This window comes from Schistocerca gregaria, chromosome 1, assembly GCF_023897955.1.
Source record: "Schistocerca gregaria isolate iqSchGreg1 chromosome 1, iqSchGreg1.2, whole genome shotgun sequence".
NCBI classification, from domain to species: Eukaryota; Metazoa; Arthropoda; class Insecta; order Orthoptera; family Acrididae; genus Schistocerca; species Schistocerca gregaria.
Window position 1 is genome coordinate 243,196,477 of NC_064920.1, and position 25,856 is coordinate 243,222,332.

Genomic DNA, 25,856 nt, shown 5'->3' on the forward strand with positions numbered 1-25,856 from the left:
CTCCTTTTATGCTACTCCCACCCCCCACCCTCGGTCTAACCTGCAGCACTTCACTGTCTGTCACCCCCATCATAGTATCGCTCCCCCTCCCCGCTACAGTGTCCTTCATACGCCTGTGTGTGTGTGTGTGTGTGTGTGTGTGTGTGTGTGTGTGTGTGTGTGTGTGTGTGTGTGGCATCTCTGCTATATGGTGAGTAGCAACTTTCCTTCTCATAATATTGTTACATTCCACCTTGGATTTTCCACTGTTTGTTTGACGACACTTTTTTTACTTGTGAGGGAACATTTTCTGAATAGCAATAATAATCAAACTCCTTATATTTAATAACTTTATTTGATGTTCTGGCTAAAGTAAGAAGAAAAATATATGGTCCCTACATGTAATTAAAGAATATCCAAGATACTTTTCGTCTGAAGTAGGAAAGCAAATGGACCATTCAACATACACGAAGCAGAATTACACAGCTAAAAGTACTCAGTATTATAGCAGATTTCACTACACATACATAAATGTTTTGCTACTATGATCACACACAATTTTATGACTGAGTGATATGAACAATAACTAATGATATCCCCTGCAGTGCTCAATAACAGTTACATCTAATTAAATAACTGTGCGTGAAACTCACAAATTTATTAAATGAGACACATAATTCTCACTTAAAACTGCATCTACACACCTAATGTATCAATTATGAGGCTATTAATGCAGCAAAAAAATCATCTTTCCATAATGACAGTGGCTTACACATCATTCTGTTTACATAATATTCCAAAATCTACATAACTCAGTAACATTTGCTTCCAATTCATTCATACAAAATGGAATAATGAATCAAAATTATATGAGAACACTCAACAAAATTGTTTATAAAATTTTGGTTATGAATTCTCTCAAAGCTGTCATGAAATAGGAATGATAAACCTAAAATTAACATGTGAATGAGATATCTTCACTGTGGTACAGCCAGTCTGCCACACACAATAACCTTCTAACATGCAAAGTATGTCACTCACTTCACCATGAACATAAAAACATACACACGTTAATAACACTCCTGACAGACACCGCACCAAATTTAAATTACAAGTCAGTGTCATACCAAGCAGCCACTTGGTTATTGTCCTGTGGTGGCTGTGGTAATTCCTCCAAGTGGTCAAAGTTGAGGTCTGTTGATTCAGCACCTGGTACATCCATGGTGTCCATGGGTCCATAATTGGATCCACCACCGCCGCCACCACCACCAGTGGCAGGGTGAGAGTTTATGTCAAGTCCTTGAATAGAGTCTACTGGTAGCGTGTCATAGCCTGTAAAATTACTTAAATGTAAATCTACTGCTTTATGATGAACTGATGCATATAAAATTTAAATAGGAATCTGAAAAACAGTTCTTAATATGGAAAAAAACAGAAACATAGCTGAAAATTAGATCTACAATTTGTCTTGGGAGCTACAATGACTTTCTCCACCTGAAGCTTCAGTATTTGGGAACTTTGCTAATGAGAACAAGAGGAGAAAACTGAACCAATTGCCAACTCAAAAAATCACGCAAAGTACTGATTTGGAAATATAAAAATCTGGTCATTTACAGTACTCAGGAGTTGAAAGTTAAGTTAAAAGTGAAGCAGTTGGGAAATAAGTAAAAGTAACTTATTAAGCACGTATTTCCGTACTTGTGATTTCGGTTCAATTCAAAAGCTGATGTCAAAATAAACTGTTTACAGGTCACCTGCGAACAATCAATTTCCTCTGTGATATCTTTCCTGCCTGGAAACATGTTGAGAATATAGCTCATCTAAGTCATAACAGTGCTCAAATGTAATTAATTTTAATTACAGACAACTGCTCAAATATTCATTTTGTAAGATTGTGAGCTCTACACAGGTAGGACCAAATTAAAATTATTATATTATGAATCTGACATTACCGTACTTTATGCTCAGCTGATCACTTTAGACAGACTGATCTAGTCTGCTGATGTCAGGAATACTTTCACATGATGCAAGCAGTCTACAGCCGTGTGTGTGTGTGTGTGTGTGTGTGTGTGTGTGTGTGTGTGTGTGTGTGTGTGTGTGCGTGCGCGCGCGCACTCGCGCATAAGTGCGCTCTTATAAGAATCAATAAGGATACGAGTTTCACAACAAGTTTTATTAACTGGGCACATTAACTGTACATAAAGGGCAGTACAAACAAAGGACAATGTGGCTTGCCCTTTACGGTGGAGTAATGTACGTGAAGTATCAAATACATCAAAGCTTCAGATGAGTAGGCCCTATTTAGATTTCCATCTCCCCCCCCCATACACACACACACACACACCAGTGAATTCACATACATTTCTTAAAGTCTGCACTAATGGTATTTTTTCCTCAAAAACTTAGTTAAGCAAGACCAAAAACTTAGTTAAGCAAGACAAAACAAACCTACCCATGTTTAAAGAAACATGTGAACTTATCAAACTTTTATCATAACATACTACAAGCTGCTATGATTATTATTCCACTAACACTGGATTTATTACAAAAAATCAAACAGATTTAGCAAGTAACATGATAAAACTACCATACAAATATTTAGTCTTTGATATACTTTTTAGTATTTTACAGTGATGATGATGAGCTATTTACTCTTCTGTGCATTTGCAGTGCTTATAACATGCTACTAAATACTTACTAAGACATAAATTTCTACATTCTGCCACAAATATATTACAATAAAAAAAGTAACTCTCATACTATATCTTCAATTAACACAGGTATTAGCAGTATTGTGTGTGAACACAAACTCTATAAGCAGTGGAAAGCAGTCATTAATCATGCAGTGTACTATGTATGTGTTAATATGAAAGATACCAACTTTACTAATTTATGAGTTAGGAACTGGAGATATACCGCAACTCCCTGCTCGGTGGTCAGCTGCTATACAATACAACTGTTGTTAGATTCTTGTTGATGTTATAGCACAAATACATTAGTTCAAGCTACCAAAATTGTGATCAGCATTTCATCTCAGGCACACAGTTAAAATGTTATCTTTGAATTAGTAACTGCACAAAAATTACCTACAAACTATATTTTAGTAAATCCCTAATAACAGTCACAGTGGCTTGAAGGTCAAGCCAAGACTACAAATGACTACCTGAGAGTTCAGTTCTTGGTCAGTTCTTCCATTTTTTCCTAGTACTCAATGTGATTTTCTAGTGTTGGGAAATATTTATAACTGTGAAAAATTGTATGTCTGGTGGCCAAGTGAGATAGTTCTAAGGTCAGGGGAAAGCAAGGGCATACTACCCCTGACAGGCTATGCTATAGAAAATACTGTGATGATCTTTGGTTTATTGGCTGAAACATAATAAATGGTGACATGGGTCAAGTATGAAACTGTGTTCTGTATCAATTCTAGTTTGTTTTTTGGGGCTTAACACCAAAACTAGGAAAATGGATATTTAATTCGGTCTATCAAAAGAACTATCTTGCCTAATCATGCCTAGAAAACTATGAATCAGTATACTGAAAAAGAAGACTGTGAAAGAGCACTGTATCCTCAATGGTAAGGCAACCGAATTTTATAACAATAGGTAACCATTGATGCAAGAAGAACATGCAAAACTATGAATGTGCAAAATATGTGGTAGACAGAAAGCACAGTAAAGCTGAACTGAAAGGGAGGAGTAGTAGTTACATGGAAACAAGAGCATACAGCAGTTGTTGGGGAACAGACACCCCAACTTTTGATGTTCAGAGAAGATGAGACAGGGGAAGCATCCAGATAACATAGGTTGGGAGGCAACAATCGGAATAGCTGGCAGTGCCTTGCAGAATAAAGTGCTCTGGTATCAGATGGTCCTTGCTCACAGGTTGTCAGCAGTTATTCTGAACGACAGTTTAATGGTTAGTGATCCAAACTAAAAAGAAGCCACACAGAGCACATGACATAAAATATGGATGCTTTCACAAGTGGTTATCCCTCTGATGGGATAGGAAGCGTTTAGCGAATTCATGAACAGGTGCTGCCTCTGTACCATTCATCAAGGGCATGGGAGGATACAAAATGGCCGATCTATAACACGATTTGAAAAGAATAAGTGACAGTGACAGCTCCAGTCTTTAACAATCAGACTCCCCTCAGCATTTCTCCACTAATTAACTATGAGCTATAACAGCATTATCTGATATTAGTGAAGATAAAAAGGAACACCCACACAAGAGAGTGCAGCATGATATACACTGTGGTCAGAAAATATCTGAAACACTTGTAGGGATGTTGCAGGGCAGGTTGTACTGAGGTATGAATGTTACGAAAAAAATTCGGTACGTTGTGCTGTTTCAGAGTTATTTAGCATTGAAGTTATCCAATCAGATCGTCGCACGCATAAATTCAAGTTTCAGCTAACGAAACAAAGCACTCGTTGGGCAACACTGCTCCTGGCAGGCCACTTGAGTGTGAAAGCGCGACGCCACGATTACATAAATTCTATGCTAAATACCTTGGAAATGGAGCAATGTATCGAGTTTTTTTTTCTTAACATTTAAGTCTCAATACAACCTGCCCTGTAATATCTCTACAAGCATTTCACACATTTTCTGACCACCCTGTATTTCTTTTTGCTTATGTCAAGGTCCTTCTCATGATTAAGAATAATTTGGAATCATTTATGTTACTCTTAACAAATTTGGCTGGTGAATTTGTTTCTCTCTTTATTTGTTACATTAACTTTTCTTTTAATTTACTAAAGACTGCAAATTTGTTCATTTCTGCTACAGATAGTGACTTCTCTGCAAGTTTATTCTATCCACACTGCAACACTTGAAAGCTAGTAACCTTAAAAATGTTACACTGTATTTATAGTTGTAATCTGTTTTATTAACAACTGGCCAGGAACCGTAATTTACTGTAGTCTATGTGATACAAATTTCAGTAACCCAGTTCATCTACAGCTACATGATTACTCTGCAATTCACACTTAAGCGTCTGGCAGAGGATTCTTCGAACAACCATCTGGCTATTTCGCTACTGTTCCACTCTTCAAAGGCAGGTAGGAAAAATATCACTTATTTTTCTGTATAACCTCTGATTTTTATTTTATTATGATGATCATTTCTTCCTATACAATTAGCAGACAGTAAAATATTTTTACTTTCAGAGGAGAAATTTGGTTACTGAAATTTCATGAAAAGATCTCACGGCAATGAAAAATGCCCAAACTCGCTTGCCATATCCATGACACCTTCTCCCCTGTTTTGCAATAGGCCTAATATTAAACGAGCTGCCCTTCTCTGGATTTTATTGGTGTCATCCGTTAATCCTATCTGGTAAGGATTGCATACCACACAGCCAAGGTCTTCAGTAGAAATGTTGCATCTTCTAAGTGTTCTGCCAATAAAACACAATCTTTGGTTTGCCTTCCACACAACATTATCTATGTGATCATTACAATTAAAGTTGTTCGTAATCGTAATCCCTAGGTACTTAATTGAATAGACAACTTTTAAATTTGTGTGATTTATTGTATAGGTGAAACTTAACAGATTTATTTTCATACTCATATGGATGACCTCACACTTTTCCTTTTTCAGAGACCATTTCCAGTTTTCAAACCATACAGATATTTTGTCAATCATTCTGATGATGATGATGATCACGATGATGTTTGGTTTATGGGGCGCTCAACTGCACGTTTATCAGCACTCCTACAAATTCCCAACCTTTTCTCAGCCCAATCTCGCCTCTTTCATAAATGATGATGAAGACAACACAAACACCTAGTCATCTCGAGACTGGTGAAAATCCCTGCCCCCACCGGGAATCGAACTTGGGACCGCGTGCTAAGGAAGCAAGAATGTGACCGGAAACCACGAGCTGCGAACTCAATCATTTTGCAATTGGTTTTGATTTTCTGATTAAATAACAAGATGGTAAATGACTGCATCATCTGAAAATAATAGAACTGTTCTGACTGTCTCCTAAATTTTTTATATAGATTAGGAACAGTGCCAGAAATCTTCTGGAAATCTAGAAATATGGAATCAATTTGAGATCCCCAGTCCATATCACTCATTACATCATACGAATAAAGAGCTAGTTGTGTTTGACATGAACGATATTGTCTGATCTGACATGTCAAAAGGTCTTTTTCTTCAGGGTAATTAATAATGTTTGAAAACAATATATGTTCCGCAATCCTACTGCAAATTGTCATCAGTAAAATGTGTCTGCAATTAATAAGATTACTCCTACTTCCTTCTTGAGTACTGGTGTAACCTGTGCAACATTCCATTATTTTAGTATGGATCTTTTGTCCAGTGAGCAGTTGTATATGGGGCTATTGTATTAGAATCCTCTGAAAGAAGCCTAACTTGTATATGATCTGAACCCAAAGACTTGCCTTTATATGTGATTTAAGATGCTTCGCTACATAAAGGATATCTACTTTTAAGGTACTCATGTTGGCAACTGTTCTCGATTCGAATTCTGGAATATTTACTTCACCTGCTTTCGTGAAGTAACTTTACAAAACTAAGTTTAATAACGCCATCTTACGACGCTGTCACTGATAATATTACCACTGGTATTGGGCAGTGAAGGACTGAGTGTGTCTTGCCTCTGGCATACTTTAAATATGACCAGAATCTCTCTGGATTTTCTGTCATTTCAATGCAGTTTTTCCACTACAAACATCAGCTGTTTCACTCCATGCATAGAATAGCTGAGATTATGGTCTTATGCCAACTACATGATTGTTGCAATGTGGAAATGAATTATGCACCATTATTGGGATTAATCACACCAATATCAACTAAGTTTTATCGAATGCTGAGCAACACTGGCTGCTTTGAAGTAGTTTCAAAACACAGGTTATCTTATGTGCACTATTATTTTACTGAGCCTTGTTAGGTACTTAGCCTGCATCTGAATTGGTTTTGCTGAAGGACAGGCATATCTGGAAAAGTAACTTACAAGGGAAAATTAAAAATACTAGCTAAGAGGAGCATTTCATCAACCAATGTCAATTGCTTACAACTTCTGGTCAGAATATTTTCCTCTGTATCTTCTTGAGGCAAATAATTAACAATTGTACCAACTCTTACATATGGATGCCACAATGTTGCAATGATCTAGGTGGTCCGATGAATGACAATTTTAGCACTGCAACCACCATATATCTTTGAGCTGACAATAAATAGTTACTTAAAACCTCAGTACTGAAGATGATATGCATTCTCTTCTTCAACAACCCTTACACTACCAGATATCTTAACTTTTTTTAAAAAAAGGTTGGAGCTGAATTGACAATATTAATTGCTAAATAAATCGAAGTGTCAGCATCAGCAATGGGGCCGTAAATATTAACTGCAAACCGGTTATCATCCCTGTGCTAGTACAGCGGCATTTTACAAATAAACTGGTTGGGCTTTATGACTGACCCAATATAAAATTACTGATACAGTAATTAAAATGGTCATGGATTTTTGAGTGTGTCAAAAAAGTTTTATATTTCATTGATTCAAGTTGATAACATATTTAAATGAAATTCTCATGCCTGTTAAGAGAGAGATTTATATGAGGTAATAATTCCTTTCTTGTGGCCTGAAACACTGATACAATTTTAAGTAGCTATATTTACTTGCATATATTTTGGAGGATGAGGGAACGAACCTACCTTGCATCGGATACTGACGACCTCCATGACTGCTGTGAACACTAGGTGGTCCCTGTCCATACATTACTGCTGAATAGCCCTGGTCTGGGCCTAGTGCAAGCATATCCTGCAATGGGGTAGCAGATGCAAACAACCACATACAAATCATGCTTTATAAAACAATAATAATAAAAAACCATCACCGCTGGACTTTGGCACAGGCTTTCATAACTGGGCCTCTATGTATAACTGATGGGAATTTCTAATATAACAATTTTCATGCAAAAATAAAAGCTAATGAACTATATATAAACACACAAAACACATACACATAGTAAAACAAGTTCAAAATACTAATATATGTATATGCACTCTATAACAATGGAGTAACTTTTAATATGATAGACAGAATTTCATACATTAATGTAGTTTCCAAGGTTGCACTAAGATAGTTTTTCTACCTCATACTACTGCATATAGGATGATCATCATCTTAAAGATTCTTCATTTATAGAATAATATTTGCACTGTGCTCCTTACACTGGCAACCTTTAATGTAACTGAAGTATTTTGCTCACCTTACACACCACAGACCAATGATCCTTGAACTCGGCTGTGTAATTTTTTGTTTTCTTTCATTTTCATTTTGCTCAGAAAGACCAGCAGAAGACATACATTGACCTGATGATCCAAGTGAATATTGCATAACTCTCATTTTATTATAAAGTGAAAGAGCATTGTAATATGACTGCTCCATCTTCATCACTTCTTACAAGAATACAGTGTGGAGCCAATAGATTAATTTCCCAGTACTGATTTCTACTGCAGGTTATCTGCTGTAGGCTCCTTGACAATGGCAAATTGTAGAAGCTGTTCATATTGTCACCAATAATGTTGAAAATGTTACTTACGCTGCATACATAACTAAAAAGTACATTACGATGGATACCGAATTTCTCAATGGCACTCCTTACCAGACTAAGTTCACATTAATTTCATGTGACTCACTGGTCTGGTGCAAGTCTTTCAATTGGACGTCACTTCGGCAACTGGCGTGTCCGTAACTTACCACAGTTACCAAATGGGGGAAACAGGATCTACAGTTTAACATAGAATTTGAGTTACATGTCATTTTCAGTGACTCCTCGCGTTGTTGAGAGGTGAAGGCTAGGTTAAAATGCAAACTGAAAAAGCCAAGGTTCAACCAGGGTTTGAAACCACGACCTCTTCATTTAGAGTCAAGTGCTTCACTGCTAAACCACCAGGCCTAACTAGGTGTACATTCATCCAAAATTTCACAAGGAAAGAGAGATTCTTCTGAAATAATCCAATTATTTTGGAACCTCTTATGACAAAATTCACTGAATCCTATCATGAAAAAAGCATACCATTTACTCTTGTTTCTCAAGAAAGGGTGGTACTAAAACTGAAACAAATGTTTACAATGAGTGATTTGTTCAACTCCTCACAAGAGCAGTTACAAACACATAGCCAAACTACTTTGAATGCTACTTTGCGTGATTAACAAATCCAGAAGCATCCTCACATATGAGCATGCCAATATGAAACTATTAGCTAATTAGCAGCAGCTCCAAATAATGAAATAATTCTTGATAAATAAGCATAAAATAAGACCTCAGAATCATAAAAAACATGCTTCTACATCATAGATAATTTAGTGATTTTTTACCTTAAATACACAACTTAGCCTTGTCAAGTTGCCAGTTCAAGTATTTGATTACCTTGAGGAATATTTTCAAACACAGAGGGCCAAAAGTAAGTACACAGTACAGGCTTAAGAAATGAATTATTTCTTGTGAAGATATCTGAAGTAGTAGCAAGCTATGATATTGACAAGTGTGTAGTTTCTTCATGTAACAGCTTTCATTAGTTACATCAGACGATTTCCTACAAGACACTGAGAATGTTAAATCTTGTACAACCAAATTTACATTACAAAAACTGATATACTGCCTCTGCATCTCATGCTACAAGTAATGCAGTAAACAAATATCTTATTTTTGGAAATTTCTCAGTATTTTCCCCAATTACTTTTAAAACAGCTGAAGTTCACCATTATTATGCAAAATTCTCAATCAATATATGTGGAGAAGATGAAGGGGCTTGATATTTCCTAGTTATTACAAATGTACAGGTGTATTCCAAAAGCAGCCAAATGGAACCAGACTTTTCAGTCAGCTATCAATATACCTTTAAAATGTAACAGTACACAACCTACATACACGGGGTATTTAGGGTTTCTATAACTGAAATGAAAAGGAAAAAAATGGCCAAATTGACCTGCTATTCAAGGTTTCTAAAGCAGAAATATACTAGACAAGAAACTACTCACTCAGGGGAAGTTCAATGAATTGCTATCTTCTAAAGAGAAAGCACACACAATTCTCAACACTATTCATTAGGGTTTTAAAAATCGCAATTACTTCAGACCATGCAATCCAATATGGTACAGCAGAAAGAGTAGCACAAGATGTGGAAGGTATAAGTGTGTGTGCTGTTGAAGTACGCCTGGTACATGGAAAAGCGAAAGGGTAAAATGACATACGCAGCCTTTGAAAAACTTAATCTGACACAATGGAAACTTAAATTATTCCTCAACTAATATTTACCATATTATGAAAAATAAGCAAAACATACTGCACAAACTTCCATGAACTATGAAATAATTTGAAAATAAATCACAGCTGGACAAATGAAAAATAGGAAGAAAATTGGAAGCAGGCAATGAGGAATGAAAAAAAAGGTAGGTACGCAGGTAGGGGATGGGGACAGGGTGGAGGGGGGAGTGGAGGAGAGAGAGGGAGGGAGGGAGGGAGGGAGGGAGAGGGTGCGGGGAGAGAGAAAGAGATGGGAAACAAAGTGGATGAAGGGAATGAGCAGACGAATGGTGATGGAGGAAGCAGCAGGGGACATAGTGTAACAGATGAAGGCCAGGGGGAGCAGATGTAGTGAGGAAAGAGGGAACAGGGGATGGGAAGAGGAATGGGGAGGGCAACACGAGGAAAGGAGCATGATGGGAGGAAGGGAGGGTGCGGTGGGAGGAAACAGGAGCAGAGGGAATAGAGGGTTGTGAGGGAAATGGAGGCTGAGGGTGGGAATGGGGGCAAATGGGGTGATGGGGAGAGGAAAGGGGAGCAAAGGGGAGAGGAAGGGTGGGGAAAGGGGAAGGGAATGGGCAGAGGGGAGGGGAAAGGGGGAGAGGATGGGGAAAGGGGATGGGTAAAGGGGAGGGAAAAGGGGGAGAGGATGGGCAAAGGGTGGGGGGAAAGGGGGAGAGGATGGGCAAAGGGTGGGGGGAAAGGGGGAGAGGATGGGCAAAGGGTGGGGGGAAAGGGGGAGAGGATGGGCAAAGGGTGGGGGGGAAAGGGGGAGAGGATGGGCAAAGGGTGGGGAGGAAAGGGGGAGAGGATGGGCAAAGGGTGGGGAGGAAAGGGGGAGAGGATGGGCAAAGGGTGGGGAGGAAAGGGGGAGAGGATGGGCAAAGGGTGGGGAGGAAAGGGGGAGAGGATGGGCAAAGGGTGGGGAGGAAAGGGGGAGAGGATGGGCAAAGGGTGGGGAGGAAAGGGGGAGAGGATGGGCAAAGGGTGGGGAGGAAAGGGGGAGAGGATGGGCAAAGGGTGGGGAGGAAAGGGGGAGAGGATGGGCAAAGGGTGGGGAGGAAAGGGGGAGAGGATGGGCAAAGGGTGGGGGGGAAAGGGGGAGAGGATGGGCAAAGGGTGGGGGGGAAAGGGGGAGAGGATGGGCAAAGGGTGGGGGGGAAAGGGGGAGAGGATGGGCAAAGGGGAGGGAGAAAGGGGGAGAGGATGGGCAAAGGGGAGGGAAAGGGGGATAGATGTGGAAAGGAGAGGAGAGGGGGGCAAATAGGGGAGAGGGGATAAAGGGGGGATAGATGTGCTAAGAACGGTAGAAAGGGGCAAAGGGGGGAGAGGGGAGAGAGGGGGATAGACGTGCAAAGGGAGGGGCGAGAGAGGCAAAGGGAGAGGAAACGGAAGGAAAAGGGGGCGAAGGGCAGAGGAAAGGGGGCATATGGGAGAGGAAATGGAGGGAAAAGGGGGCCTAGGGGAAAGGGGAGGGGAAAGAGGGCCTAGGGGAGGGGAAAGAGGGCATAAGAGAGGTAAGGGCGGTGTAGGGGGAGGAAGGGGAGAGGAGGAAAGGGAGGCATAGAGGGAGGAAAGGGGGTGTAGGGGGAGGAAGGGAAGAGGAAAGGGGGTGTAGGGGGAGGAAGGGAAGAGGAAAGGGGGTGTACGGGGAGGAAGGGAAGAGGAAAGGGGGTGTAGGGGGAGGAAGGGAAGAGGAAAGGGGGTGTAGGGGGAGGAAGGGTGGTGTAGCGAGAGGTAAGGGGAGAGAAATGGGGGTGTAGGGGGATGAAGGAGTGATGAAAGGGGGGTGTAGGGGGAGGAAGGAGTGAACAAAGGGGGTGTAGGAGGAGGAAAGGGGGGAGTAGGGGGGAGGAAACGAGGGCGGGGCGGAGAGAGGAAACGAGGGCGGGGCGGAGAGAGGAAACGAGGGCGGGGCGGAGAGAGGAAACGAGGGCGGGGCGGAGAGAGGAAACGAGGGCGGGGCGGAGAGAGGAAACGAGGGCGGGGCGGAGAGAGGAAACGAGGGCGGGGCGGAGAGAGGAAACGAGGGCGGGGCGGAGAGAGGAAACGAGGGCGGGGCGGAGAGAGGAAAGGAGGGGTGGAGGATGGGAAAAGGGAAAAAGAGAGAGGAAAATTTGAAAAGTAAGCTTGACTGGCATTCACACTAGACCCTCAGCTTACATGTTCATCCTCGAATGTGATAGCCAGTCAAGCCTTGCAACATACTGCTCAGTTAACGTCCTGTACGCCATTAACCCAATGCAATAGAGGTAAAATTTAATAAATGCTCACCATGGATGTTTATTTACCTCTTTTTTATCGTTGGCTCAATACTTAAACGCTTTCTCTGCAGTCACAAATATTGAAACGGATATAGAGAAGGCTTTTACGTAAGTCTGTGGGCTTTTGTGGCCGTTTCACTGTTGGTAAGACCTTCTAGGACTGTTGGTAAGACCTTCTAGGTTTTTGGGCTGGAATAGGTTCCTCTTCAGTTTCTTCTTACACAACTGATATTCGCCTCTTCTGTTCCACTTTGTTCAGCTAGTGAGAACACCAGAAGATCTTGAAGAAAATCCTATCAGAGGAGTCAATTATCAAGCAGAAACTGAAGAAGGATGCCACACAGCCTAATGACATACGATATTTTACCCTAAAGGCTTTTATTTTTGTGTATTTGTGGTTATATGCCTAATGTTTGGAAATGCATTAAGTAAAATCAGATTCTGTCATTCAGAATGATCTATTTCTATAATTTTCTTCTGTGTAACGCATGACCTTTACCTTGAGCACTCTTATTATTACATATGGGATCAAAAATCTCTTTCGAACTTTCTCAATGTGACAAAAAGCAGGCATCAGTAACTACTAACACCAACACAGAATTCCTTTCCATGACACTTTGTTTTGTTTTCAGACACATAGGCAATAAAATTATGATACAAACTCATTTGCCTCCCCCCCCCCCCCCCCCTCAATCCCTAAGCACCCAGTCCCTCCAAGCCCTACACAAAACTTTTACTAACAGTGAATATCTCTCGTTTTCAGTTTTGCTGAAGCCAACGTATGTTTTTCCCATTACCTTTATGTTTAACAAAGATTTAACTCTTGTCAGTTGTTACTAATACATTTAATGTATTGGGAATTATTTGGACAGCAACTTTACCGATTATTTAGATAAGGTAGTCATCGGATAAAAGTTGAGGATTACCAAGTAATGCAGGTATAGTTTTTATGCAAATTGAAAATATCACAAAAAGTAACATGGTTTTTTCCAGACACAGAAAGTAAGGAAACTGCTGAAGAATATGGGCTCAGAATGAAGCAACACACTATTGTGTGCATGTAAGATCAGACAAAGTGCCAAGTATGAATTACGACAATAACTTTTTTAGAGACAAGCACATCAGAAATGCAGATGATAACTCTTCAAAGATTAGACAGGTGAGTGGAAACTTAGTAAGCATTTATATTACTAAACAGCTATAATGGTCACCCAGTCACAGCTACAAGTTTCCCATCTAATGGCTTCCAAGGCAACAAAAATTTGTTTTCAGTATTTCATATCTTTATTGACCAAATTGAAAACAATAAGTTTACAATGCTGTTATAATCTACTCATTAAGGTTTTACATGTTAGCCCGAAATACAAATTAACTGATTAGTAAAGTATCACATGTATGAAACTGTTTTAAATACGTTAGTTAATTCTTGAAAGAAAAAGAATTTGGGTTACTGGTTGTATCTGTTCAGCTAGTAAAGTACCTCAGTTGTTTAAGACACTGAACTAGTAAGTGGAAGAACAGGTTCAAATATCCACCTAGCAATCATGATCTGGCTTTTGCCTACCGTTTCTAAATAACTTCAGGAGAATGCCGAGACAACTCCTTGGAGAGAAAAAAAAAAGGGGGGGAGAGGTGCTGTAGATTTTCTACCTTGTTCTAGGCCATTTTCAATTTGGTGTCGTCTCTAATACTCATGTTGTACTGGAATATCCAATATCCAAAAGTTTTAGTTATCAAATTTGTATGTCTGACTTGGGTGGGGGTGGTGGTGGTGGGGGTGGGGGGGAAGAAGGTTACATCCTACTGTCCACTAAAACTACTTATGAAACACAAAACAAAAAGAATAATAAACTGGACAAAGACCTTCACAAGAGATGTTATTTACAAGTTGCTGAGTTAACTATTTCAGTGGCTTACTTTAAGGAATCTTATCACTGATATTGAACTTGCAGTTCTTATTTGTCTGATCTTCCATTAAACACTCTAAAACCTTTCCTGTAGAGGAGCTGATCCCATTCAATGAAGTATCAGATGGCTGTTTATATTAAGGTATGTATTGCAATAAAACATGATAGGATACTTAAGAAGAAGTGCTGTATGTTTCATGTCATAGATGGTTTCAAACAAAAACTGGTATTTCCAGTTTTTATGAAGCTCTAAGCCCAACTGTGAAACCAAGTTATCATGTACAAACAGTGCTGAATGAGATACTAAAGGGTGCAAAGTGTAATCAAAGGCTGCGTAATGTACAGAAGAATCAAGTGTGAAAATGGTATATGTGCCCTGACACACTGCGCCAATTACCTCTTGAGTGACTTCTTCAATCATGTGACTCATCTGGCAGAAGAGATGTCATATGAAGGATGTAGTTGTTCCTTGAATCTTGATCTTGCAGATTTTGCCACTGAGTACACCATTGTTTATGAGAGCAATTAGTGAAATGATTACATATATGAAATGAATATGGGTGATTATACTAACTATACACAAAGTAGTTTTAGAAATGATTTCAGCATTAAAATTTTGATAAACAGCATTAAAAACAGCTGTCTGGAGAAAACGAGTTGCTTCTAAACTATTATTACAGAAACAGTGTGGGCTGACAGGAAAGATAATCAGTATATAATGATACAAGTGTAATGTAGTTATTCAGAAGTCAGTAGAACCCCAAATCAAAAGATAAATACAAGGTTGCACAGCGATAAAATTGGCAAAAACTTCCTTTTTAAGTTGTTTGTGCTCCTTGTATGTGTCATTTGAGGTTCTGAGTAACTTTACTTCTCATATCTACACATCCACTTGCAATTTATTTTTAAATCTGCTCTTACCTTAGATCACATCTTCTTGTGGACAGTAACCATCACCATCTACCTGTCTAGTTGCTAACCAACCACATGTGATTGTTTTCTCTCAGACTTTGTTACAGAGAATGTTTATGTTTTTCACTGCTGACAATAAACACCCTGGAATTTGGTGACTGCGTAAGGCATACATTCTTGCAATAAGAATAATTTGATTACTGTATGAACCTTACGGATTCATAAAGATGGAGAATGTTGCCTTTCTTTCTGTCAACTCTGTTCCAGTTGTTCCAACTTCAATTATTTGTATGCAGGCACTTTTAGTCTGCTTTACACAACTGAGTCACATTTTAGATTATGTTTGCTTTTAACTCTTCTAACAGATATCTGAGATTTAGGGGGGGGGGGGGGGGAAATGAGATTACGATAACACTGAATAAAAGCTCTGTTTCTGTAGATGTTTTCAGTGTTTACAATCTAAAACTGGTAACCTCTTGAGTTTCTTAGAAAATACAAAATACTAACATTATCACACAGCACACACTGTTAAGACATGAAGATTCTAAACAGCAGAAAAGATCAGTACCACAGGGGCACAATTTAAGCTGTCAAACAATTCCAATAAATGTTACTTTATATCAATGCCCTTTTCACTACTATCTGAAACCATAAGTGGAGAAAAGAGATTCACAGTTGAGACACTAATTATTGTTTTTATAGTAAAGTACCAGTTTGCAGTTGAGACTGGCAACAAATCAATAATGTGTTAGGAGCTATAAGGGGGGAAAAAAGTACAATGAATAACTGAAATGACGTTACATGGAAATTTTTGTAAACTTTAATCAAGTAAGAGTGTCTTTTAACACTAATATCATCACTCGTAGAAAATACCTTTATTGCTACAACAAACACAATACATATATATTTAACACAATAGCGTCTTTTGTAATGCCACCTAAAACAATTACTTCATTGTGTTAATATACTTCCCATTTTTCATTTATAGCTAATTTCCCCTCATTAGATGTCAGTAGCACCTTGACCGAAGTACTTGAGTAAAAACATGTTCTTGTATTTTCTTCCTTTTTGTGAGTTACAACTCATTTTCAGTTGTTAGAAAATAAAGCAAATTAAAACAAAAATATTACACTCCGTTTGGTGTTTAGTTCAATTGGAAAAACAGGCAGCTACAAAACTGTTCTTTCAACTACTTCAGCAGCAATGAATGGTTCTTTCATGTCTTTTATCAGCAATGTTGATTAACATTCTTTAAGAAAAAAGGAGTTTAATGATTTAGAAAATAGCCATCATTGCTTGCTCAAAGGCGATATTCATCCATGTAATGTCAAATGCTCACTAGTTATGACTGCTGTCGGAAAAAAAAGGTAGGCAACCATTTGAAATTAATGATAGTAATGGCTCTTTTTTTAATCAGGCAGCAACAAATTACAGCTGTCAAAACTTGTTTCTTTCTCCAAGCATAAGAAAAAGGCTTTCACATTATTGTTTTAAGTGTTTCAAAAATATGTTAGTTTATTTTCTGTTTCTCTATTTCTGCAAATAAGACACACTACTCTTTACAACAATATATGAAGAGTGCCGGATTTGAACAGAACTTTAGTACTACAGATTATTTGAAAGTGTTAGGCACCTGCTCTGGAGGAACAGAGTGGAGAGTAAGAAAAAATTTCAAAGGAATTCTCTTTCAAAAATTACTAGTATATGTGAAGTTGACAATTACAGCACCTGCAGCAAGTGGAAAGCCTTTTAGGAGATGAAGAAAGAGAAATGAGCTTGGCAATACAACTTCTTTAAAAAAAATTATATCACTATTAGTGATGAAATATGTTATTTCAACCACAAGGTTAATCCGCAACAACAGGCACAAATAGGGACAAAAAATTGGTTTCAAGTAAAAAGCATAATTGGATCAATTTCAGGAACAGACTCTTAACACAATTACGGAAAAAAGCATACCCATACATGTAGTGATGTAGCATCCGATGTGTAGCAATTGTCACCCGTGCATATAAGGGCCAAGTAGTGATGGGATATGTACAGTCCCCCCCCCCCCCCCCCCCCTCGTTACTACTAGTCAAATGCTACATAATGTCATGATAAACTATGCACACAGAGAGATAATATATGAGAAGTAATGTGGGAGGCAGGAAGGAGTAAGGAGAGGTGGAGGGTAGGAGGAGAGGTAGAGGGGTGGAGGAGAAGTAGAGAGGTGGAGGAGAAGTAGTACAAACTACGACTATTCGAGTTTTCACAGATTATGTCTCAGCAAAGCTTATTAAGTTCATTAATAAAGTATGAAGCCACTTTTAGTTAAACAATATGTTATCTATTAACTCATCTCAGATCTATATGGGAGTGCTGGCTTTCTTGGCAAAACCATGAAGACTTCATCAATTTTAAATTTCTTCACAACTTTGCCACAACATGTAACACAACCACAAAACTGGTGTTAAATTTTTTATACTTCTACCTATATTCTTCAAAACTGCTATCTGAACTGACAAAAATGCTACATTCTAGTAGTAGTGTCTGCAACAGCAATAAAACGCAACCTTGACAAAGGCTAAGTCTGATACAATGCAGATTAATAAAACCAAAAGTCATACCTGCAAATCTGGTCCTATTGGTATGTCACCTCCATTCCACATAATTTGTTCCTCTCTGAACAGAGAGTTTGTTAACTCCATTGACAGTCGTTTTTTGTAATCTTGTGGTTTGTCTTCAGACATTCGGAATAGAACAGCTGCGGCATAGGTTGCTAACAGAAACAACAAATATTACTAACTTAATAAAAAAAGAATATAAGATACAAGCTTTCACAACTACTGTACATACTCTTGAGAACTCCAAAGTTAAAGTTTATCATATGGAGTTAGATATCCACTTGGCACATAATTCTGACACATGGTACTAAAAACACTACTTAGTGAGAGCAAATTTAACACCAGTTAATCAACAACACAGAAAGAGAATATAATGTACAATACAACATATTGTTTTATGCCCATTTGTAGTGGACATACTACAATACAGTTACTCAACCTCATAATTTGCACTGAAAGGAAATCAATTACCCAAAAGAAGTGAAGTGGAACTCTAAATATTGAAGTCAGGGTCCATAAAACACTGGTAATATATCAACTGTAAATTACTTTATTTATATTTAAAGCTATGGAGCATATATCATCACAAGTTGCAGTTAACTCCACCCTCCCCCCCCCCCCCCTTTTTGCACCTTTCTTTTGTCCAGTGGTATATTGAGCCATGCAGTATTTGTGTGTGTGTGTGTGTGTGTGTGTGTGTGTGTGTGTGTGTGTGTGTGTGTGTGTGTGTGTGTCTGTCTCTGTCTGTAATGGTACTTTGACTACCGCGCCTCCGCCAATACAAAGATATAAATTACGAACGCGCACGCAGAAGAGCGCTGCGCCAGCGACCAATTTTTAAACATAATTTTGTTCGGCATTTTACTTTTGTGTAGGTTTTTGTTTTTAACAACTAATTGATTACACTCTCTCTCTGGTCTTCATACGAAAGACGTGTATTTTTCGGTGCTGAGTTGAATGCGCTTTTGGGTGGAAATTAAAATTATATTACAAAGCGAGGTTGTTTCAATAGTGATTCGAGGTGGATATCACCAAATTTGTAAACTGATCATGACAGTGACAACTAGAAGAAGATTTCAACAGACGGAGAAAAGTGAAAGACGGGTCGTCCTACAAGAGAAATTAGGAGGACAGCCATGAAGACTATATTGTAATTAGTACTGCGTTTCTAACAAGATTATAAGGTAAATTTCAGTTAGTTTCTGATGCTATTTCCGTATAGTCGCTTTTTGTAGTGTTGCCGACCCGGTCTGCTATGAATGGTCAAATTGCAGCACGATCTCAATCAATAATATGAAGTCCGCCTTATCCGTAACTGAAACCACCAAAATTCAAAACCCAATCAGATTTTCTATTTTATATTTTTCATGGCAGAACCCCGAGAAAAGGGAACACAGCAGCGCGCGCGCGTCGAGATGCCGCTTTCAAAATATTCCTGAACTACTTATAAGAATAAATTCAGTGTATGTTGTGCCATTTAAAATTATTCTGAATGAAAATACAGTTTGAAAATTTTGGAGAAAGAACAATTGCAACAAGAAACAATGTTTTAACGTATATATGTGGTGCCTCTTCTTTCAGAAATGTCTGTTGAAATGTGCGAGTAATGAGGATATTGGGCAAGGGGCACTACATTGCCAGTGTGGCGATAACTTGAGAATTTGGGTCTGACGGGAGGTGTGCTGGAGTAGTTCGTGCAGTTGCAATGACTACTGTGTCTGGGTGGCTTAGCTGTCAGAGCATCTGCCTAGTAAGCAGGAGACCTGGCTTCGAATCAAGGTTCAGCACAAAATTTTCAATTTTCCCCACTGATTTCAATCAATGCCTGCTTACATCCATTTCTGTAATTCCTTTGTTTCTTAATATAGTTTATGATCTGCAGTTACCTGTTGTCAATTACAGCCATTATCGTCTGAACCAAAATCTGTCTTTTAGGTAAACCTTAATGCACTACACCATGAAACTGTATGAATTAATTAATTGGGACTAACTCAATAAATGGAGGTGGAGCAATATAGCATTGTCACTAATACTGAATAGGCACATTACAATTTTACAAATATGGACAAGTTCATCCTGTTTCCAAAAAAGATCAGTCCACTCCATACAGCAGTATGAAATATTCCTTTTCCACTGAACGAACAACAGAAAGTGAAGTTTCCAAAATGCAACAAAAGTTACAGAGAGAATGATACATCAATCAGAATCTTCTACTGTGAGACCTGCACACCAAAAAGTACACACAATCAAGAAAATGGGTAAAATCACCTCAATTTGTTACAAGCAACTAATGAACAGGATGGTATTGAGTTGCACAAGCACTTGTACCAATTCTGGCTGTTCATTGAACTTCTTTGACATTCATTTCTTAGCGATGTATTTCCTGGTTCTCGCTAGGGAACAGTCTTGCGGCTCTTTGAAGGATTTTAATGGCAAGCATAGCTCCCTGCAGGGTCTTGCTTTGCTGGGTGTTCTGAATGCTAACAGGGGTTTGGTTGCTGGAGACTGAGACCTGCTTGATGTGTAGTGATTGGTGATCATTTACTGTGAAGAGTTTGCCTGCACCACTTCAAAACTCAGGGCTTCCCTCTACCTTTGTGATTGTCACTTGTGTTTTCTGAGCTGGCACAGTTCACATTTCTGCTGCTATGGTTGGTGGATGTGGTCTTACCAGCATTCCTTATTTCACCTATTTTTGCTGTACAAATACAGGGTGAGCCCCTCGTTTTGCATGTGATTAAGTACTGGATGTAACTCACGAAAATCCCTGCTCTTTGCTGAGGCTTTGTCTCTGAAATCTGTTTTAGATTCATACCTATAGCTTTGTGTAGCTTTTGCTAGTGGCCGTTATTTTGCCTGTGTTTTTGATGTGGATCAGCACCCTTGGTAACTTGAATATGCCCAAATTATTCATAAGACAATTGTAACGGGGCTCACATTTTGGCCAGTTCTAGTTCCAATATACCTGAGTATGTACAGACATTGAATTGTTACAATGTCTTATTTGAATGCTCAACTGTTCAGACTTTTAATGAAAAATCTCTTGTATTTAAAACACTCCTGCATTTATTCTCTAAGATTTTATGTGCGTTTTATTCTGACCATCCTGGTATTCAAATTGATTCATAAGATTTTTATTTTCAATTGTCTGGTTATCTTAAAGCTTGTATTGGTTAAACATCCGCCCCCGGTAGCTGAGTGGTCAGCACGACAGATTGTCAATCCAAAGGGCCCAGGTTCGATTCCACGCTGGGTCGGAGATTTTCTCCGCTCAGGGACTAGGTGTTGTGTTGTCCTGATCATCATCATTTCATCCCCATCGACACGCAAGTCGCCAAAGTGGCGTCAAATCGAAAGACTTGCACCAGGCGAACCGTCTACCTGACGGGAGGCCCTCGTCACATGACATTTCATTTTCATTGGTTAAACAAGCACAGTACCTTTGTTTCCAGTTTATTACGTCAAGGCCAAAGACCAGTGTGTGATCTGCAATTTATTTCTGTTATGTAATTTTAATGTGTATTCTGTATTTGTTTTACAGTCTGATCTGAACCAAGCAACTGTGTGATGTGTGAGCTCAGCTCAAGCCAATAACCTTATGTTGGTTGACGTATTCATTTCCAACTCCTTGTAATTCTGTTTAAGAACTGTCAAACAATGTGTCTTTTTTTTGCTCTTTTCTCAAGCATCATTTCAAACATTTATTTTCTTGAAACTTCCTGGCAGATTAAAACTGTGTGCCCGACCGAGACTCGAACTCGGGACCTTTGCCTTTCGCGGGCAAGTGCTCTACCAACTGAGCTACCGAAGCACGACTCACGCCCGGTACTCACAGCTTTACTTCTGCCAGTATCCGTCTCCTACCTTCCAAACTTTACAGAAGCTCTTCTGGCAACCATGCAGAACTAGCACTCCTGAAAGAAAGGATACTGTGGAGACATGGCTTAGCCACAGCCTGGGGGATGTTTCCAGAATGAGATTTTCACTCTGCAGCGGAGTGTGCACTGATATGAAACTTCCTGGCACATTAAAACTGTGTGCCCGACCGAGACTCGAACTCGGGACCTTTGCCTTTCGCGGGCAAGTGCTCTACCAACTGAGCTACCGAAGCACGACTCACGCCCGGTACTCACAGCTTTACTTCTGCCAGTATCCGTCTCCTACCTTCCAAACTTTACAGAAGCTCTTCTGGCAACATGCAGAACTAGCACTCCTGAAAGAAAGGATACTGTGGAGACATGGCTTAGCCACAGCCTGGGGGATGTTTCCAGAATGAGATTTTCACTCTGCAGCGGAGTGTGCACTGATTACACAAATTAAATTTTGTCTGAGTAAATATTTTCTGTATTTTTCAAATTCTGCTTACGTGTGATTCTAAAATATTATTCTAATTTTTTGTTAATCGTCTTTCGATTGCCTCTGGGGCTAGATCATAAGTATTGTCACATTTAAACAATACACTCTTCAAGTTGAAAATTTAAAAAAAAGACATAAAATGTTGGCTTCAGTGCCAGAGACTATTGTGGTGTGTGTATGTGTGTGTTGTCACATTTTAACAATACATTCTTAAAAAAATAAAAATAAAATAAATAAAATAAAATGTTTGGCTTCAGTGCCAGAGATTGTGTGTGTGGTTTTTTTTCCCTCTACAAAGGCCTTGTTGGACTCATTTCGTGAAGCATTTTGCTGTGCCTATCTGCTACTCAGGCTCTCCTATATGGTGAGTAGCAAATATATTTTTCATAATATTGATATATTCACTCAGCACCTTATCATTTCCAGTTCCAGGCTTCTTACTGTTTGAGGTATTGCGTGACAAAACATGCATCACTGCCCTACACGAGAGGATGAGAGGGGGGGAAACGATATTTTCAAAGGAAACCTCCTTGCACTTGCCTTGAGCAAGTTACGGGAACCACAGAAAACCTAATTCTCTACGGCCAGACATGGATTTGAACCAACAACCTCCCAAATGTGAGTCCACTGCCTTACCAACATATCACCTCATTCAGTGAACAACAGTTGCTCTTTATGAGAGATCATTACACATTCAGCAACAAATAAATAACTCACCAACTCCTTCATTCCTTGAATGCAATAATTCTGTAAGGGGAGCTGTGGCACCTTCTTGTTCAATCATTTCTGCTCCTTCTTTGTCTGCTGCTAGTTCGCAGAGGACTCCTGCAGCAACTCTCTGTATGTTCTCTATCTCGTTAAACAGAAGCTGTATGAAGATAATCAGAGGTTTACATAACAGAAGAAAGTTATGTAAAATAATTATAATAAATGACTAAAATAAGGTTTCAAATTAACTGGAATATTACTTGAATTAATATGCAAATATAATATTTCACTGAACCAAAACTGGCTTTGAAGCACGCTTAGCAAGCTGTTCATTGCTCAATACATCCAATCTACATATTAATGAAGGCAGGAGGCAAAAGAACTTCTGGAGTAAAATCAGCAATTTATCATGATATATCAGAGTATACAGCGCATGAGAGCCGAAGCTAAAAGCAAATTTTATTCCATACAAAATATACTGTAACACTTACTGATATAAAAATACATCACTCGAAGCAAAGCAAATTATCAGGGCCAAGTGTACTCTTACTGATACACATTGCACGCTTACAAAGCCCCCAACTCAATACCAGTTTCACCTTGCTTCTGCTTTCTTTACAGTACAACTTTAAACAACATTCATAAAAAAGTAATCAAACTGTATGACAAATTACTTTGTGTAGAACAGATGACATAACAAGTTATAGAAAATAATCATTTGTCTGGGAAAGGTTTAATAACATTGGTGTTAATCAAATATTAACCTCTGACATAACTGAACATTACATAATTCTCAATTCTGTGTACACCAACATACTCAATGAAAATTTATAAACTGGTTTGTGCGGAAATGTGGTCTATGTACTCTAGCTTTAGGGACCATCTATGCAGGCATCTGCTCCCTGATCTTGGTACAGCAAGGATTGTGAAGAAACCTACACTGCAGTGTCAGTAGCAGGTGTCCTGCAGCAGAGCAAATGATATGCGCTTTAAGAATGTTGAAATGGAGAAGTCTGTGCATATTGGATTTGAACTGACACAGCTCACATGGATCAACAGGCAACACATAGTCCAGTATCATGCAGGGCTGATAACTCCAGATTGCGTAACGTTACGCTGTTCAAAGAGTTTGACTGGAACAGATGGAAGCAGTACGCTTATATTTTGAAGCGTATTGTTAAAGATAAGCTGGTGACTTTAAACATAAAGAATAAACTCAGCCTAACAACCAAGCATTGCTGCTTTGCGATAGTGTATGAAGTGAAATGTATATAGGCGATGAGGCATTATTAAGTTCTTTGAATACTGTTCACATGAATCGTCACTATTAGCCTCTGTTTGTTTGTTTGTGAGGATGGAGAGCATGGATATGTTGCTGGAGAGTGGCATAATATTATGTGTGGATGTCGTAACTTCGTCGGAGGATGAGACTATGATGTCATCTGCTTAGGAGACAAACAAAGAAATGTAGGCAAAGTGGACCTACACAACGATAACATTTTTAATGTAGAATTTAAGCATGGTAATCAGCCTTTTGGTACATATGCTGTAAATTTAACTAGGATTTCAAAGTATGAGATAGAGGAAATGGTAATCTTTAACAATATGTTTGATAAAGTAAGTATTTATACGTTTAGGGTGTGTGCTTAGGGCACATTTACGAACTGAATATACATCTAAGGACACTCAAGCTCCTAAAATAATACTGAAGAATAAATGGTGCATCCAACTTAACTACAAGCTTAATGTCTTTGGGTGTACCCTAACAGATGTGTGTGAGTATGAGTATGGTAGATAATCATAAGTAGTTAGTTTCTGCTTTAAGTGAAAGATTATGGATTACTACCCCACTTAGTTCTCTGGTAGGATTGTTTCTCCTGGTTATCAGGAGGTCCCTACGTTATAAATAATCTTGTACATCCACTGATAGTTGGTTCTAGACAGTGGTGTGAAATTGTGCAAACTTCATGTTGAATTTCAGAGGGGAAACATGATGGACACAAGCTGTTATTTGGCCCCTGGGTTGCCTTTGCACTCATGGAAAGAAAAAGAGGAAGCAAACGGATGAAAGAGTGGTATAAGAAGAGAGGAGCACTGACCATAAAATTTACTGAGACACTTGGGGATAAGCAGCCCAAATGACTATATCAACTTTCCAAAGACAGAACTCACTAATTTAATGTACTTTTGTAAACGGTTATATTGATACTTGAAAAAGATGCTCATTCTCAACTCAGTATCTCTCAATCACTATACATTATTTAACTAAACTTTGCACTTAAATGTCACCTCAGTCAAGCCCAACTGTGATAGGAAACTGCATAGCTATTACAGAAAGCTTGAAATATTACATAAGGCAAGGAAAGGTTTGTATATGTTTTTAAGGCTCAAATTTTGGTTATACTTGAATTAGAAGGGATTACGTAGCCTTGCAAAAGTTCATGACAAGTACCAAAGTGTTGGTTGGACACGAGTAGCCCATCAACTCAAGTTGTTCTTTTTTTGCACTTACCATAATTAGTCCCCAATGAATTTAACTTCTTTACTACTCGTTGCTTATTTGTTTACAGATAATTTTCCTCACAGTATTGCTTGTTTTTATTTTGTTTGTTATTATACTCATTTACACACCATACACAGCTGCAAACCCCTACAGAAGTCTAGTAATTCTAAAATGAACATGTGTTACAAAGATTTTGAGGACACTTCTACGATGCAGTTTACACAGGAAAAAAAAAAAAAAAAAAAAAAAAAAAAAAAAAAAAAAAAAAAAAAAAAAAAAAAACGCAAAATAAATAGTTTTGCACTCAACTGTGTGGGACTGCACTGAAAAAATATATAC

General features: G+C 38.7%; 1 protein-coding gene across 5 annotated transcripts in view; it reads right to left on the reverse strand.

Moving 5' to 3' along the window:
* Positions 1-315: 315 nt before the first annotated feature.
* LOC126339094 (armadillo segment polarity protein) overlaps positions 316-25,856 on the reverse strand; it is a 98,617-nt gene continuing 73,076 nt past the window's right edge. For 2 of the 5 annotated variants that reach the window (XM_050001602.1, XM_050001603.1), the window contains 4 exons: positions 23,024-23,174; positions 17,954-18,105; positions 7,665-7,770; positions 316-1,311 (listed from right to left, as the gene is read on the reverse strand). In XM_050001602.1, coding sequence (XP_049857559.1) covers positions 1,088-1,311; positions 7,665-7,770; positions 17,954-18,105; positions 23,024-23,174 — 633 coding nt within the window. In that variant the 3' untranslated portion in view covers positions 316-1,087. Of the gene's footprint in view, positions 1,312-7,664; positions 7,771-14,829; positions 14,930-17,953; positions 18,106-23,023; positions 23,175-25,856 lie in introns of all 5 variants that reach the window. The other 3 variants (XM_050001605.1, XM_050001606.1, XM_050001604.1) reach the window with 2 other exon arrangements.